This window comes from Oryctolagus cuniculus, chromosome 6, assembly GCF_964237555.1.
Source record: "Oryctolagus cuniculus chromosome 6, mOryCun1.1, whole genome shotgun sequence".
NCBI classification, from domain to species: domain Eukaryota; kingdom Metazoa; phylum Chordata; class Mammalia; order Lagomorpha; family Leporidae; genus Oryctolagus; species Oryctolagus cuniculus.
This window is the reverse complement of record NC_091437.1, coordinates 150,197,071-150,214,340: the sequence shown is the minus strand read 5'-3', so window position 1 is coordinate 150,214,340 and position 17,270 is coordinate 150,197,071. Positions and strand designations below refer to the sequence as shown.

Here is a 17,270-nt window from a genome sequence, read left to right as displayed (position 1 = left end):
GCGACCCTACCCCGCCGCCCGCCTTGCTGTGTGCTTCACTAAACCTCACTAAACCTTCCCTGCTGCAGCTCGCAAGCGGAGCGGAGTGGTCGGCAGAGCAGGAACCTGCTGTTCCTCAAAGCCTGTTCTAACGCGCGGCCACGTCTGGGTTTGACAAATTAACATTGTGCGCCGCACCCCTTCCTCCCAAAGACAGTGGCCAGACCGCCTTAGTGATCCCCAGGGAAGCAGAAGGGGACCTGCTGGGATTTCCTGAAATCCCAGAAGTCCATGCCCAAGAGAGCCCGGGCTGGCGACTCCAGGGTGTTTTCCAGAAGCCTGGGGATGCTGCAGAACTGAGTGGAGAATGCATTTATTTATTGATTGATTTTTAAAGAAAGCACTATAGCTGCTTGTAATTATAAAGGAGAGGGGCAGTGACATCCCCTCTATTTTAAGGGTGGAGGAAGGGAGCGCCAGGCCCCCTCACCTCCCCCCTCACCCGGCTCAGCGGCGGCCAAGGGATGGAATTTGTTTCAGCTGCTCCCGTCTACTCTCTTCAAGTCCTGGCTTTCCTGAGAGCCGTTCTCTCAGGCTCCGTAGGAACACTGAGCAGAAGCCCAAAAGCTGTGCACCTGCAGGCCGGGCTCCTGCTCCTCCTTTCCAGTCCAACTTCTCAGGTTAGAGGAACGGAAATCACCAGTGCTGGGGGGCGACTGTAACAATGTATAGTCAGGTTAGCTCCACACAACACATATTCACCACTTAGTGAGCTTTAGTGCCCTCCCATTGATCCCCACTGAAACCATCCTAAACACGAAGAAAACACTGAGATTTAGCAAGCGTGACGTGTGCAGTGCCTCCCCAGGAAGCAGCAGACACGGGACTTGCACCCAGCCTTCAGACTGTCCAAGAATTTGAGCCCACGCCCAGGGCCAGCCCGTGCAGGTGCGCGAGGGCCGCCACAGGCCAGGCTTGGTGACAACAGTCGTGCACGGATCTGTTCCTTGGGGAGTCCCCACGCTCACGGGGCCACGTGGACATGGCTAACATCACTCACGGGACCATATAAAATGAGCACCTTAAAAACGAGCCCGCTCGGGATCTACGGAATTTTTGCGGCTGGCCTGAGGTTGCCCTGGCAGGGCCAGACCCAGTGGTGTCGCCCGCGGGCTGGGTCCTCGCTGCTGCTCCAGGGCTTGACAGCGTCTGTGTGGCTGCGACTCGGGGGGACAATAACCCTAACACTCTGCTTCTCTCATCTTCCCTCTCCCGTGTCGGTGTCTTTCTCTCTGCCTGCCCCGCCCCGCCCCGCGCCTGTCTGTTTCCTCCCCTGTGTGTGCTTCGGCTTCTGTTCCCGGTGCGCCCGTGCGGCCCCCTGCCCCACTGCAGAACTCGTCCAGCTCGGCCTCCTCAGAAGCCTCGGAAACCTGCCAGTCAGTGAGCGAGTGCAGCTCCCCGACCTCGGTCAGCTCGGGCTCCACCATGGGGGCCTGGGCGTCCACCGAGAAGGTGACCGCGCGCGCACGCGGGGCGGCCCCGCTCCCGACACTCAGCACCTGCAGCCAGCGTGGGCCCTTCTGGGGACTGGGGGGCGGGGGCGGGCCAGGACGGAGGGCTGGGGAGCGCTGGCCGTGCATCCTCCTGAGGGAGAGGAGGGGTATGGGGAACTTGGAGGTGTGAAGGCTCCCCCCCAGATCAGGCGTTGTGTGCTCATCCACCTGCTGCCCTACCTCAGCCAGCCCACCGGCTGTGGCGTCTCACCGTGTCGGGCTGTGCGCTCCTCTGCCTTTTAGATCGCACCCCCCCCCCCCCATGCCCACCCTTGATTGCGAATCTGTTCCCGAACAATCTCCTTGATTTTTGGAAACCTAGAATGAACAGATTGATTTGAAGATGCTTCCGGATTTTTGAATTTGCCTCACGAGATGAGCAAATCGATTGCTTTTGTTCGTTTAATAGCAAGGAGTCTTAAGAATGTTGGTGGAAAATGAGTATGATGACAAATGTATGCACTGGGCTTGGTGCCCAAAGAAACTTTTTGTTTTCATTCCACTTTCCTGAACGCTTTGAAGTTGGCTCTCCCTAAGAGAGCCACAGAGCAATTTCCAAACCGCTCTAAAATTCCAATCAAGGATTTCCTCGGCACCCCCGTGCCCGCCTGCCCTGCACCCTGGCTCCCCCTCTCGCATTCCAGCCCATCCCCGAGCACCTTTGTTCCACGTATAAATATTCAGGGTTCCCCTCCCTCGAATGTCAACGCCATCTTATATCTCCGCACTCATCCTGTTGTATTAATTTTTTTTTCCCTTTTCTTCCCTCATTTTGTTTTGTTTCCAGTTGTCTAACGGGTTTTCTCACTGTAGTTTGTCCAGTGAGTCCCATGTGGGGCCCGTGGGCGCAGGCCTTTTCCCTCCCTGCCTGCCCGCCTCCCGGCTGCTGCCCCGGGTCACCTCTGTCCACCTTCCAGACTACGCTCATTATCACACCATTGGGCCCGGCATGTTCCCGTCATCTCAGATCCCTAGCTGGAAGGTTTGTGTCTCTCCTCCCTCCCACCTCTCCCCTCACAGCCTGTGCTCCTCCCTCTTCTGTTCCCCCGCCCTCCCCCAGCCCTCCCTCCCGCCCCCTACCTCTCACACTCTGCCTTCTTCCCCATAACGCCTCTCCCTCCATAAATTCCCACTGGGGACAACCAAACAGCAGCCAGCAGCTCCAGAACCTGTTGCCCACGGAGTGTGGGACGGGGGAAGTCTTCCTGTGGGGAGCTCTGGTCAACCCTGATAGGCAGCAGGCCCAGTGTGCACTGCAAAGGGCGTCGGGTCCAAGTTCAAAGGCCCGGTTCTGCAGCGAGATGAAGTCCGGGGGCCGCTCGAGGGGGTCGCATCATCAGAGAACCTGTACTGCCCTCTGCCACCGTGTTCTACAAACTTCTGTTAGCAGGTCACGGTAGCAGAACCGGAACCCCAAATGGGTCTTGGAAGACCCTGTTTTATGCATGCAGACTTGCAGTTTTGATTGTTTGCATTAAAATGCACTTACTTTGATAGACAGTTTTAAAACGATCTTCTGGCGGGTTCTGTTGGTGCACCTCTTCAGAGGCCTTAAGGCCACTCCCCTGAGTGGAGGTTCAACGCAGGGAGGGTGGCTGACATTGCTCTAGTGCCCCCTGGTGGCCACTCCTGTAACGGGAATCCCTTAGCCGGCTCTGGGGCCTGTGGTTCCTTAGACAGAAGGGTGGAGCCGGTCTCTAGGACCTGTGCCTGGTGCCACAGCCCGTGTGAGGTGCTGGTGACTAGGAGTCTCCTGCTGCCTGCCTGGTTATTGAGGGCTCTTAATCTTCAGGCAGCAGTGAGGAAAAGTCCCCCGGGGGCCCCCAAGGGTTCTTCCACCTCCTGCCTTTGGAGCTGGGTGAGCGCGCGCAGAGAGAGCATCCCTCCGAGAAGCCGCCCTGACATGGGCGGCCGAGGCCCTGGCTGCTGACCGTCTTGTTCTGCTCAGGACTGGGCCAAGCCAGGCCCCTACGACCAGCCCCTGGTGAACACGCTGCAGCGCCGCAAGGAGAAGCGTGAGCCAGACTCCAATGGAGGAGGGCCCGCCGGTGCGGGCGGCCCGCCGGCGGCTGCGGACGAGGCCCAGAGACCGCGCCGCATGACCGTGTCGGCTGCCAGCAGGGTGACGTGTTCTCTGTTGCTGGTGGGGGGCCGGGGCAGCTGCAGGGACCTAGGTGCCGTTCGTCCATTTTCTGCTCTACAGCCTGTAGAAGACCCTTGGGGAAAGCCTTAAATGGGGAATCAGACATGTAGAACTTTCTAGAACTTTGGGTCAGGCCCAAGCAAGGCAGGAGCACCCTGGGCTATTGACCCGTGGTGCTCCCGGGGGCAGGGTAGGGCTGTTGGCGGATGGTTCCGGGAGTCTCACACCAGGGGTCTCACGGCTGGGGGCTCCTCTGTGTCCCTTCCTGTAACCGCAGCCTGGTGAGGAGATGGAAGCTTGCGAGGAGCTGGCCCTCGCCCTGTCGCGCGGCCTCCAGCTGGACACCCAGAGGAGCAGCCGGGACTCCCTGCAGTGCTCCAGCGGCTACAGCACCCAGACGACCACGCCGTGCTGCTCCGAGGACACCATCCCCTCCCAAGGTACGAGGCGGCCTGGGGCTCGCGGCCAGGCTTTCCCGGCAGTGCCCGGTGAGGAGGCAGGAAAGCCTGTGCGTTGGGACTGCTTAGCCCAGGTGGGCTTCAGAACCATCAGGGAACCTGGACCTGGAGAGCGGACCTGGAGGTTTCTGGTAGCTGTCGTGGGAGAGAGGGGCATGGACTTCCGCTGCTGCTCTCATTTGTCACCATCAGGGTGATATGGTGGCCACCAGCTGGAACTGGGAAGTAGGCTGTTGACAGCAGTGACTCCATTTTTGTTTCTCATCACTTTGTGCTAAGTACTTTCCCATTGAACTTTCTCAACCCTTATGGGACATTTTTTTTTTTATCTGAAAGACAAGGAGAGGCATAGGGAGAGAGACTGACAGATCTTTAGTCCGTTGGTTCACTCCCCAAATGGCCACACATCCAGGTCTGGGCCAGGCCAAAACCAGGTGCCAAGAACTCCATCCTGGTGTACCACGTGGGTGGCAGGGGCCCAGGCACTTGGCCCTTCCCCACTGCCTTCCCAGGCACAATAGCAGGAAGCTGGCTCGGAAGCAGAGCAGCTAGGACACAGTGTGCCAGCATCGCAGGAAGCAGCTTAACCCACTGTGCCACAGTGCTGGCCTCTGGGAATAAGTTTGTTCATCCCATTTACAGCTACGGACATTGGCGCTCAGGAGTTTGTCAGTTAGAGGTGGAGTCGGATCCTAAGGTTTGTTAGAGTCTACCCCACAGGCTCTTAAGACAGTGAGTCGCCCTAGAGGGTGACCTTGTTCTCTGGGGGCTGCTTGGTGACATGTGGAGGACTGGAGGGGCTGCACATGGAAGGTGGAGGCCAAGGACACCAGCGGGCACCCTGTGAGGCCCAGGACAGCCCCCAGCGCCCCCCGCAGAGGGTCACCAGAGTTCTGCAGTTGAGAAGCAACACCATAATACAATGTTTGATGTGCGCTTCCCCCACCCCGGGTCACCTGGAGATGAGTGCTTGGCCATTTTCTTGGGAGTAAATGAGCACAGGTCCCGGATGGAACCCATCCTTCTCCCTTGTCTTCAGGGATTCTCTGCCAGTAGCTCTGGGTTTTGTTTTCTTTTGTTTTAGATTTATTTACATACTTGAAAGTCAGAGTTAGAGAGAGTGAGAGAGCGAGCACACTTCCATCTGCTGGCTCACCCCCCCCCCCCAGATGGCCTCAATGGCCAGGGCTGGGCCAGGCTGAAGCCAGGAGCTTCATCCTGGTTTCCCAGCGTGAGTGCAGGAGCCCAGGCACTTGGGCCGTCTTCCACTGCTTTCCCAGGCCATAGCAGGGAGGTGCTGGGGAAGTCGGGCAGCCAGGACCTGAACCATTGCCCACATGGGATGCTGGCATCTCAGGCAGCCCTCTCCGCCGCACCACAGTGTCGGCCCCTGCTCCATTCCTTTCTGGCCCTCAATTACATATCAGGGAGATGATGGGGCCCGTGCTCGTGGGACTGGATTTTTCTCCACGTTGAGCTCTGGACTGGAAGGTTTGTAGAATCTCTGTCCTCTGCCATCCTCTGTGCCCAGAGCCACTGGGAGGTCTGGCACTTCCACAGCCTTCCTCACTCCATGGTGGTGCTCAGGGCACGTTCACAAGGAAAGCAGAGAGGGGACAGCACGGAGGGCTGGGGCGGCCGGGGAGGAGCGTGTGTGTGTTGTGCCCTCCCCTCTCCCACCGAGGCATCAGAAAGCTAAGCCCGTGCCTGGATGTGTCTGACCGCCCTGCCATCAGTTTCAGATTACGATTATTTCTCCGGAAGTGGCGACCAGGAGGCTGAGCAGCAGGAGTTCGACAAATCCTCCACGATTCCGAGAAACAGTGACATCAGCCAGTCCTACCGACGCATGTTCCAAGCCAAGCGCCCCGCCTCCACTGCCGGCCTCCCTACCACTCTCGGACCTGCCATGGTCACCCCAGGGGTAGCCACCATCCGACGGACGCCTTCCACCAAGCCTTCTGTCCGCCGGGGCACCATTGGAGCTGGGCCCATCCCCATCAAGACACCAGTGATTCCTGTCAAAACCCCCACTGTCCCAGACCTGCCGGGGGTGCTGCCAGCACCCCCAGATGGGCTGGAGGAGCGCGGGGAGCACAGCCCCGAGTCACCATCCGCGGGCGAGGGCCCCCAGGGTGGCCCCAATGCGCCCACCTCCATGTGGAGCGGCCAGGCCTCGGTCAACCCTCCACTTCCAGGCCCAAAGCCCAGTATCCCCGAGGAGCACAGACCGGCGATTCCGGAAAGCGAGGCCGAAGACCAGGAGAGGGATCCCCCAAGTGCCACGGTCTCCCCAGGCCAGGGCGCAGAGAGTGACCCTGCAGAGCTGAGCCCGAGAGAGACTCCGCAAGGAGAAGATATGCTGAACGCCATCCGCAGGGGCGTGAAGCTGAAGAAGACGACGACGAACGATCGCTCGGCCCCCCGCTTCTCGTAGGCGCTCTTAGGCTCGCAGGGAGGGGTGAACTCTTTCATGAATACAAGCCTAATTTGTCTTGATCCATTCCAATCTATAATCAAACAAGATATTTTGTAGGCAACTCAGAATACAGCTCTTTTGAAAGTACCCGACATCTTTAGATAAGAATTAAAAGCAACATATGTAACTGACATAATCTTGATCTTTTAATTTGTAAATATTGACAGTTTTCTTTCTGCACATTTTAATCTTAGTTTCCCTTTTGATTTTTCTGAAGGTGCCAAATTCCATTTAACTTTTTTACAAGTCTTTGTAAAATTTTAAATGCATACGGGGGAGGGGTGGTTGGGGCAGGGGAACCAATAAGTAGTTAATTTCAGAAAAGGATTAATATACTCGGCTCTTTCTTCTTTTTCTTTTCCCTGTAAGCTTTTGTAGATGCATTGTAATAGTCTAGCTTAGAAGCAAACTCGAGTTATTTTAATGTACAAACAAAATGGCTAAGGGGACGCGTCCCCACCTACCATGCGCCGTTCTGGATGGCAAGAGCAGGAGGAGCGATGACGAGCAGCACAGACAGGAGCAAATCTGGAAAAGGTAGCCTGTTGGGATTGGGGGGAGGGCCGTGGGAGGGGCACACTGTCAACATAGCCGATCCCGTTCCATTTAAACCGTAGCCTCGTAGCTTGACTTTCTAGTAGCTTTCATGGTAAATGCATCCAAATAAGCCATACTGGATTGCCGTGTTTGTTTCTGTAGGGTGTTTAAGGACTCTGTTCCGCCACGCTTCCTCCCACCCCGCACACAGCACCCACCTCGTCCCCAGCATGCCGCGCCGCCGGGTACACGTAGTCCCCCGCCCCCCACTTCAGTTCCTCCTCTGCTGTACTCACTTTCACGGAATCACACATCCAAAAGGGTAAGGCAGTTTAAAACCACGAAGACACTTACACAAACGAGAGCAGGGAATTCTTAGATAGAGTAAATGCCTTTACTTAGCTGTGCCCAGCAGGCTGGGTGCATTGAAAAGCCCAAATATTAAAAAAAAAAAAAAAAAAAGAAAAGAAAAAAAAAGAACAAAGAACTCAAGCGGATTTAACAAGGGTAGCCAGCGTGGAGTCCGGCCACTGGCCAGTGTGCTTACGAACCTGGGGGCTTGTTTTTCGTACCTTCCTCTGAAGGGATGGCAGTTAGTTGGCTTCATACTACACACTGAAGACAGGATTGATTTATCATCACTGGGAATCCACCCATGATCCCGTCTGGGTTGTTTTGGTTGTTGTTGCTGTACTCTAGGTAATTTTTTTTTTTTTTTTGGAATGGAGTTGTCTTTTCTTCTTTAAGTGGAAATCTGTTATAATGCCCATCCCCAAGTCAACAGAGATCTGTAGGTTTAAAGGGGCCCTGCGTGGAGCAGCTGAGAGTTTGGAAAGCGAGCATGCCCCCTGCCGGTTTCTGTTGGCTCTGATTGTCACTGACATCATCTTGTGCTTTCCACATCACTCACTGGACGCGAGAGGCACGCACCTGTACAGCCGTCGTTCTGTATAGTAACGCTTAACCTGCTGTGATTGCTCAAGGGCATTTTCTGTTCCGGCTTTAAAGCAAAGGCATGATTATTAGGAACTATTTAAGCGTTTTTTTCTTTGAAAAACAAGCTCCTTTACAGACTATAAGCAACAGTAGTGCCTGTGGTGTAGCCCGCCAATCTTGATGACTGAAAGTAGCTGATGCATTGTGCATATGATGCTGGAGGTGGTTTCTGCAGAAGCAGAAATCGCCGCAAGGTAATTACAATCGGTAAAAGTGGTATTTTAAACCTTTGGAATAAATGGATGTAACTGTACCTTGGTACAGCTTCTCACTTGTTTAGTTTTTAAACGTTAGTATAATCTGAATAAATTTAATATAAAATGTTGCCAAATTCAATGTAGAAAGAATGTGACGAAACACCTTGGGTAGTTCTGTTTGTGTTTTTGCATATTGTAAAAGCAGTGTCACAGCTGAAAATAAAGAGATCCTTTCTAAAGGTAAATTATTGTGGTTTAGTTGCTAGTTTGTACTGAGAGTTGACCTCTCCCTGTGCAGTTTTTTGTTCTGAACTTGTATAAATAACGATTGTGTACTGTGTCTCCCTTCTACATTGTAACAATTGCTTCAGCCTACATAAATAAAGAACCACTAGAAAAAGAAAGTGCCCTGTATTTCAAGTCTCATTAGAATTCAGTAGTTTGAGGTCTTAGTCAAAACTCAGAAGCTGGAGACTTATTTGGGAACTGTCTAACGGCGTCCGTCACGGCTACTTCGGAGCCCTAAGAACGCTACTTGATTGAACTGAGTTGAACACAATTCTGATGAGTTAGGAAGAACGAACAGCCATTTGGGCTGAATTTCAAAAACTGCTTTCCCCTTTAAAAGGACAACTTGAAGCATACCAAGAGTTCCACTATAATCTTACTTTTGAGTCTGGAAACAATCCAAGCTTAGAGGGGAGCAGAGCTGTAGGTGTCATCCCCACACTGGACTCTTCAACCCCAGAGAACTCCATAACCCCCAGTGTTTATTTGCTCACTCTGTGCTGCCTCGGGAGTTGTCCTTTTAATAAACACGAAAGTTCCACTGGTGGAACCTTTATAAAAATCAAAGTGCTATCTTAAGTTCTCAGTATTTCTCTTCTTGGCTCTGTATACTCCTTCCAGCCACTACAGCTAACAAAGCCTTGAACCCAAGAGTGTTCAGCTCCATGTTCAGAGTGAATCTTGAATCTGGTTCTGTTGTAGTTTATGTATGTATGTATGTATCTATTTATTTATTGAAAGGCAGAGATAGGAGAGCAAGCGAGCTTCCATCTGCTGGTTCACTCCCCAAATGGCCACAACAGCTGGGGCTGGGCCAGGCTGAAGCCAGGAGCTTCTACCTCGTCTCCCACACGGGTGCTGGGGCCCAAGGACATGGGCCATTCTCTACTGCTTTCCCAGGCCATCAGCAGGGAGCTGGATGGGAAGGGGAGCAGCCGGTACTCAAATCGGAGCCCACATGGGAGGCCCGCACTGCAGGCAGAGGCTTAACCTATGCCATAGTGCCGGCCCCAGTTTGTCTTACTGATAACAACCGCTGATGACGTGATTTACTGAGAAAGCACATGGGATGGGCTGCATCCGACATTTTCTTTACATGCACAACCGACAAGAAAGCAGACAGTGGCGCACTTGGCATGGCCATCTCAGAACACCTCACTCACTCCAGATTATACTGAGTTACTTTTATTAGGGCAAGTGTGTGTACGTCCTGCGACTGATTTCACTTGCAAGCATGAACAGTGAAGTGTCTCTCTCCTACGTGGGCCGCTCCCGGGGCCTGGTCACAATGTGCCACCACAGTGGGGGCAAATCGCCTTCCTTCCGGGCAGGGGGCAAAGCTTCAGTCTTAGGACCACCGGGTGGGGTTTCCTCCTGCAGCTGCTTAACCTAGAAGGGACGAGGAAGGAACAGTTACCCAAGCAGTCCAATTGACCAGAAAACCTGCCTGTTGCAGTCAGCGGTATGTCAGTTTTATTCCTACGGTGTGTCAACTCACACACCATCTGGGCCTGAGGACTAAGAGCTGTGTTTTTTAATAAGATAATACTTCAGGAAGTTTGTGGAAGAATGGAATTGGAAGCTGATGCACATCTTCCACAAACTTCCTTGAGTACCCTTGTATCAGCACCTGCAGCATTTTCATACCTGCAGTTTACTCAGGAAAAATTTTCTCCTCAAAGCAGGGGTGGGGAAGCTTTTCTCCCCCCAAGGGCCACGTGGATATGTATACCATCACTTGCCGGCTGTATAAAAGGATCACTTGTAAGCACTAGCCTGAGTCCCACTTGTGCCTGCCCTGGCAGGGCCAGAGCAAATGATTCTGTGGGCCTCTTACGGTCCACGGGTCAGACGTTCCACACCGTCTTAAAGGGTCCCCATCCTTAAGGCAGCAAGGCTGACAAGAAACCCTTTACCCTTCCTCTTGTTTAAGCCAAAACATGGCCCCCCACTGCTCTGCCTAGACGTGCATTTATCTCTGTGTCTAAGTGCTCTTCCTAAAACCACCATTAAGAACCCACAGCTCCCATGTACACATCAGGGAGTAACTGGAAAGCTGCCTCCCTACCCCTGTCCAGCCACCGGGACAAGAATACCATGAAATCACGTATGAAAACAGGCAAGTCTGCCTTTCTGCCGAGCTACCCCTAGTTCAATGACCTCCAAGAGCAACGTCCTCACACAGGAGGCAGCTCTAGAAGCAACCACTGTGGCGGAGCTGGGCCTCCAGGGAGTGCTGCGAAGAGTGCTGAGGAGACGGAGGAGGGAGGAGTGCTTGCGAGGAGGAGGTTCCTCAGGTGAGCCACTGCCAGGTGAGCCGGCCGCTCACTGGGCAGACGCTTCAGCCTTCCAAGTGCCAAGACATTTCTTACTCGACGGTACCCGTGGGCCACGGTGACTTTCCCTCCCTCCCCTCCCCCTTGGTCACGGACTTTCAACATCCGCATCCTGGACCCTATCACCAGGACCAGCACAACTTCCAAAATCATGCGTCACATGTCCGCTATCCGATCATCACCTCCCCTAGCCGCTCATTTGCTTGCACGCCCACCTGAAGCCGAGAGGCTGCCAATCGCAGGGCCTCCCTCCCCACTCGACCTCTCCATGCAGCAGCCTCCTTGCTCTACCCGCTGCTATGCCATCGTGACAACCAGAGCCTCTTACAATTCTCTGTAGACAACTGGCAAACTGTGCCCCTGACCTTAGCCTGTAGCCATACCGCTTAGTACTGCTAACGCGAAAATGCTGAAAAAAGCTGGCGTCCAGTGGGCCTTCACCACCCTGGCGTCCACTACTCTCCAACAAGCTCAGATCACTACAGGTTGCACCCACTCCTACTGACTTCTACTTCTGCTCAAGAAACACAAGCTATCACAGAAGCCTGTCAGTTTCAAAACTTGCAGCCCAAATGTATTCACGGAAGTCTCGTGTCCAATTACACGGCAGGAAGAATTCCTTCTCCCTTCTTTCTTTCTCTATACCCTCTCCTAAGGAGCTCAAACATTTCGAGGGCTTACTCACTTATATTAAAGATCTATTTTACTGATCTGGGCTTCCCACGTGACTCATGGGAGCCCGCACTTACACCATCACCTGCGGCCTCATGAGTGCATTAGCAGGAAGCTGGATCGGAAGCGGAGGCGGGGCTCAGCCCCAGGCATTCTGATGGGATGCAGGGCATCACACGTGGTGTTTCACCTGCTGCACAACAGCCTGCCCCTCTAGTTTTTAAAAAAACAAAAACCTAATACATTTCTATTCCTAGATTAAATCTTTCCTTGGAGTTCCAGATTGCGACACCAAGTTGCCTGCTGATCAGACTCCCAAAGTGAAGGCTTGATTGTCTCTCTGACCTCCCATCCTTCCTTCCCTATCCCCGTCACCACCACCACCAAACTCCAGATGTTAACGCCTAAAACCCAGAAACCTTGTCAATTCCTCTGTCCCTCCCCAATCTGCCACATCCAGATAATCTCAATGTACTTTCAAAAGACAGCCTGAATCCATTTCTTTCCATATCCACCCTAGTGCTAGACACCGTAACCTTTCAGCTACACTACTGCAAAAACCCCAAATCGGTCTCTTCCCTGGGCCTCTCCAGTACAGTAAATATAACTCTGAGTGAGCACCACCTGGTAACTCGTGAAGCTCAAGGGAGAGGGAGGTACAGCAAAAGGGTCCAAGGGCTAAGGAGGGGAGGAAGCAAACAAACGAGGGAAGACATCATAACCCATTTGTAAGACGGCAGGAGGTGGTAAGCTGGAGACAATTAGAAACTCCAGTATGTCGGAGAAGCAAGGGGCCAGGCCTGGAATCCGTGTATCTGCCCACAGGACCAAAGCCCTGTCCTGTGCTGACCAAGTGCACGGTGAAGGGCAAGCAGGACACACCTCTCGTTCCCAGCTTTCTCTCCGCAGTTTCTTCCACTGCTCTCTCTTGGCAAAGTAGTCAGGATACATCGCCTTCTCAGAAGGATGCCAGTAATCTAAGCACCATTCCGGAACCTGTCAGGAGAGGAAACCATGGCGTCACTGCACAGGATATGTTCACACGCCACTCACAGGGCCTGCTTGGGAGACAGGAGACAAAATTCAACTTGTATTTTTATAACTTTTGCAATGAGTAGACTGTGTCTGGACCTAAGCAATGAACAGGGACCAGAAAGCAGGGAGGATACTTAGAGTGAAAGTGCCCACTCCTATAAAATGGCAGCAAGGCCGGTCCAAAGACAGTTGCATCATTCCTCCCCTGCTTTTCCCAAATACTCCCTGTGGGCTTATGTTAGTGGAAGCATTGCACCGTCTCAGAAATACCAAGCACCAACACAAGTTGGTGAACTTTAAGGTCTCTGAATGAATTATATAGCAATAATTTGCCACAAAGTACGATGCGAGTCCTTGCAGCTGAATTTAGAAAGAAAAATCTTTAGACACCTGGGAGAGGGGAAAACAAACACCTTAGCTAAACTGAGAAGCGCCCGGAAAGAAATCTCGGCGCTACCCCTCAAACGGCAAGCTGTTCAGAGGCCGGGTTTGGGGCTGAGAAGCTGGGTGTGCGTCTCAGAAGGCAGGCACCTACCTTGTAGCACTCGTATCTCTCATAGGAGGTCCCCCCAGGGGAGTCGGGGAAGATGTACGGCTGCGGGTGCTGATTGCACCAGAACTCTTCCTCTGCGTCCCTCAGCAGCCGGGTGGCTTTCATCATATCCTTTTCATTCTTATGTTCATCAAACCGGGCTCTCAACAAGCAAGCAAAGTACCGGTACTTGTCCCTTAAACCAGAGTGAGTGGAGATTAGGCATGTTACCTACCAGGGGGAGGTTCCTGGGTGACAAGAGGCTGTACTCTGGGAGCAAGGGAGGGCTGCCGAAGACGGTGAGTGGGCAGGCACAGCAGTGCAGGCGGAAACACCTCTCATGTCTGTAGCACAGGAGCATGACCGTGGCTGACAACAAGTGAGTACTAAAAGCACAGAGGATTTTGTATGTTCCCAACACAAAGCTGCAAGCCCGAAGTTACGGATAGGCCAATCACCCCGACTGTAACATGATGTATGCGTGTACCGAAATACAGTATTACACTGTACTCTATAAATATGTACAATTAGGATGTGTCAATAAAAATAGCCTTTTTTGAAAAATAGAGGCTATACTACCGTCTATAGGAGTAGTATAACTTCCTGGCACTCCCCCAACCCTGCCAAGGGAGCAGCTATACCCTTGTGACTGCTTCCTCTGCAGCCTCCCCAGCAAAAAACTATTTAACACAGTCTAGCCATTTTTCTTCTGTGCTCCGATCAAGAAATGACTTAAAAAAGAAAAGAATTAGCAAAAGAGAAAAGCCACAGCCTCCGTAAGATCATTCAATATGTGCTGCTCGGATCATACAGACCTGAGTTTGAACCTGGACTACACACCAGTTGTCTGTCCTTAAGCAAGTAACACACGGGTTCTGAAGAAATGTGGGCAGAGATGACACAGGAGGCTTTGACATGAATCCACACCCTAGATGACAAGGGACTGAGGCTGGCAGCTGTGGTGGTGATGTGAGACAGAACCAGACATTTAAACGACCCAGTTAAGCGAAGGGGCTCTCAAGTCAGCCTTTGTGGGCCTGAATCTTAGCTTTGCCACCACTAGCTGTGTAACCCAGGGTAATGTCACCAGGCCACAGGTGTCCCCTCCAGAAATTAGTGTTAGTAAGTTCTATACCTTAAGGCTGTCACACAGATTCAATGGGCTAAAACATTTCACAAAGTGCCGGGTGCATTCCAAGTGCTCAACAATGTCAGCTGCTATTACTACACTGGAGAGAGACTACAAAAATCTGTTCAGTTATATACAGTGTGAGAATGTGGGTTACTGGCAGAGGGGTTAACTTGGGAATACTCAGACAACGCTGAGACTTAAAGCTTAGTGAGTGAGTGAGCGGTTAATGATGGCACTAGCAGAGGCAGGGAATTTGGGAAGGAAATCAGTGCAGGGTAATGGAAATGGATGTGTTCTTGAAGAATTTAGACAAAACAATTTCAGGAAACTACAGATGGTCTAAGAAACAGTCCCAGCACTGAAGGAGGCTACCCACGGTGCACCCATCAGGAACGGTCTAGGACAGAACCACAGAGAACAAACAGCACCACGAGGCAAGTGTAGAAGAAATTCGGCTTCCAGGGGAGAAAGATGGCAGGGAAATTGAAATCCTGAACCCAGGGTGCTCACAGTGGCTGGTATCATTTCTTCCAGACCATGAACTGCAGCTTTCCCAACCGGTCTTCAGCGACTGAATTCTTGCTCACTTGCCTCCATCTTTATAACACTGATCATCCCCAATGCTGCTTCCATGTAATTTCACCATGGCACTGTCGCATCGTGGCTTGTCACCCCACCTTGCATTCATTTAGGTCACAAAAAAAACCTATGTATCTTACTTAGCTCTACGTCCCAAGGCCTCAGGTGGACGGAGGAGGAAAGAATCAGGTGGGAGGTGAAAAGGATGGTGAGACAATGAAAAGGACCGGCTGCAGCGGAAAAGGGAAAAGCTGATGGGAGGGGTAGGAGAATGAGCGGCTACGGCCTCTCATCCCCTTGCTCGTAAAATAAAAAACACAATTCCCGAGTTCTTCTGCGGACTGAAGAAGGGTTAGATGCTGTTATCAGGGACGACAGGATCGAGAAGGGCCCATGCCGATTACAGTCCGGGCACTCTTCTCCTTTTTGAAATGTAATCCTGACGCAAACCCTCTGCGCCCGGTCCGGCGTCCGTTTTGGCCCAGACCGCATAAGGAACCCTTCAAGGTCTCGAAACTGCAGGAGGCCAAGGCGGGATTCGACCCCAGCTGTAAGGCCGGGTTCTACGGCGCGGAGGCAGCGCCGTGCCATTAGTCCGCGGAGTCCTTGAGCCGCCCGACCGCTCAGGGCCGCTGGCCTACGCCCCGGGGTCACCGCCCCCAGCCCTGGGGCCCCGCTCCCACCTGTGGATGCACCACGACTCGAGGTGACGCAGGGCGCGCTTATAAAGCCGCAGCACTTTCTGCTGGTGGGTCAGATAGGCCCCCGGCGCCGAGAACGCCATGACGCCCGCTCACCTTCAGCGGCCGCGGGGGCCGCCGGGACACCAGAAGCCGGCGGCTGCGAGGCGGGGCAAAGGCGCCGGAAGGGCGGGGCGACGGGCCGCCACTTCCGCTTCCGCCGGGGAGGAGTCGGGGCTGCTGTCATGAGTCGCTTCAAGTTTGTCGGTAAGAGAGCGTTTATTCCTCATCCGTGAGCTTTTCGGCCTGGTCCCGGAGCCTCATCAAGACCAGAGGGTCTAGGACTTGCGCGCTGGAAGGCCCACTCACTGGAGAGGGCGCGGGGAGATTGCGGGTGCGGGTAGTGAATATTCTGGTTCTTGATGGGGGTGCTGGCTTCAGCATTGTGTATTCCCCCTCCATCCACGTGCACCTGCCCCCCTTATCTCAGTGGCCAGAGGATGAGGGCTTCACTCAATAAACCCGTTCCTTCGTCCCACAGTCACCGAGCGCCTCTGTGGGCACGGCACGAGCCTAGGAACACAGACACTAGCACGAAGACCCAGCCCCAGCTCTGCTAGCATTTGGCGGACACGGAGAGCTGGGAGCAAAACCCAAGTTCTGTGACTTGGCAAGTGCAGTAACCCACTCAGCACCGACCCAACGAGAGGGAGAATGCAGCAGGCACCAAATGGGCGTGCATCTTTATTTCCAAGCGCTTAGGAGAAGGAGGGCCACTGTTGGGGGTTACGGCTGTGGGTAAAACTGGGCAAGATCCTTGTCTTGTGGCGTTTCCAGCTCCTTAAAGGTGATAAATGCTCATGATCACGTCTCTGCTTTAGGGTAACTTGGGGACTGTTAGGTGGGTGAGAGGTGGAGGGGCGGAAGCAGGGAGGCCTTTCAAAGTTGAACTAGGGCCGTGGAGAGAGGCGTGGAAGACATGCCCAGCACTTTGCAGCTGAGTGTTCATGGAAGGTAACGGGAGACTGAACAAAAATAACTCATGGTTTCAATAATATCCAGACATGAAATGGTTTGGCAGTAGGAGGACAAGGCAGCCAAGTTTGTTTGAAGTAGATTAAGTTTGAGTTTCTTTTTTTTTTTAAAGACTTGTTTCTTTACTTGAATGTCAGAGTTACACAGAGAGAGAAGGAGAGGCAGAGAAATACAGAGAGAGAGAGAGAGAGGTCTCCACTGGTTCACTCCCCAAATGGCTGCAACAGTCGGAGCTGTGCTGATCCGGAGCCAGGAGCCAGGAGCTAGTTTCTTCCTCTGGGTCTCCCATGCAGGTGCAGGGGCCCAAGGACGTGGACCATCTGCCACTGCATTCCCAGGCCATAGCAGAGAGCCGGATCAGAAGTGGAGCAGCCAAGACTCGAACCGGTGCTCATATGGGATGCCAGAATTGCAGGCGGCGGCTTTACCCGCTATGCCACAGCGCCAGTCCTGAGTTTCTTATAAGGCATCCAAATGTAAGCATCTGTGCACCTGGAAATATAGTCTGGCGTTCAGGAAAGTTAGGATTATAAACTTAGGTCTCAGAGTTATTTTGTTTTTAAGATTTTTTTACTGCGGGCTGGTGCTGTGGAATGGGTAAAGCTGCTGCTTGCAGTGCCAGTGTCCCATATGAGCACT

At 53.1% G+C, this 17,270-nt stretch overlaps 3 protein-coding genes across 15 annotated transcripts in view; 2 read left to right on the top strand and 1 right to left on the bottom strand.

Moving 5' to 3' along the window:
- The window catches only part of MTSS1 (MTSS I-BAR domain containing 1), a 169,063-nt gene extending 160,317 nt beyond the window's left edge, over positions 1-8,746 (top strand). For 4 of the 10 annotated variants that reach the window (XM_008255888.4, XM_008255887.4, XM_008255889.4 and 1 more), the window contains 5 exons: positions 1,372-1,491; positions 2,320-2,514; positions 3,481-3,654; positions 3,953-4,115; positions 5,870-8,746. In XM_008255888.4, the coding sequence (XP_008254110.1) occupies positions 1,372-1,491; positions 2,320-2,514; positions 3,481-3,654; positions 3,953-4,115; positions 5,870-6,570 (1,353 nt within the window). In that variant the 3' untranslated portion in view covers positions 6,571-8,746. The remainder of the gene's footprint in view (positions 1-1,371; positions 1,492-2,319; positions 2,515-3,480; positions 3,655-3,952; positions 4,116-5,869) is intronic. The other 6 variants (XM_002710538.5, XM_002710537.5, XM_008255894.4 and 3 more) reach the window with 3 other exon arrangements.
- Positions 8,747-9,799: 1,053 nt separating this feature from the next.
- NDUFB9 (NADH:ubiquinone oxidoreductase subunit B9) lies at positions 9,800-15,798 on the bottom strand. 2 transcript variants are annotated; one of them, XM_070075479.1, is made up of 4 exons: positions 15,714-15,798; positions 13,209-13,401; positions 12,521-12,634; positions 9,800-10,019 (listed from the first exon to the last, which is right to left on the bottom strand). In XM_070075479.1, the coding sequence occupies exons 2-4, from the start codon at positions 13,332-13,334 to the stop codon at positions 9,888-9,890; spliced, it is 372 nt and encodes a 123-aa protein (XP_069931580.1). In that variant the 5' UTR covers positions 13,335-13,401; positions 15,714-15,798; the 3' UTR covers positions 9,800-9,887. The 2 variants fall into 2 exon arrangements, with proteins under 2 accessions (XP_069931580.1, XP_051686397.1); XM_051830437.2 differs by having other exon boundaries at positions 15,600-15,789.
- TATDN1 (TatD DNase domain containing 1) overlaps positions 15,760-17,270 on the top strand; it is a 42,914-nt gene continuing 41,403 nt past the window's right edge. The window contains exon 1 of one of the 3 annotated variants that reach the window (XM_002710766.5): positions 15,760-15,863. In XM_002710766.5, coding sequence (XP_002710812.2) covers positions 15,842-15,863 — 22 coding nt within the window. In that variant the 5' untranslated portion in view covers positions 15,760-15,841. The remainder of the gene's footprint in view (positions 15,864-17,270) is intronic. The other 2 variants (XM_017341519.3, XM_070075476.1) reach the window with 2 other exon arrangements.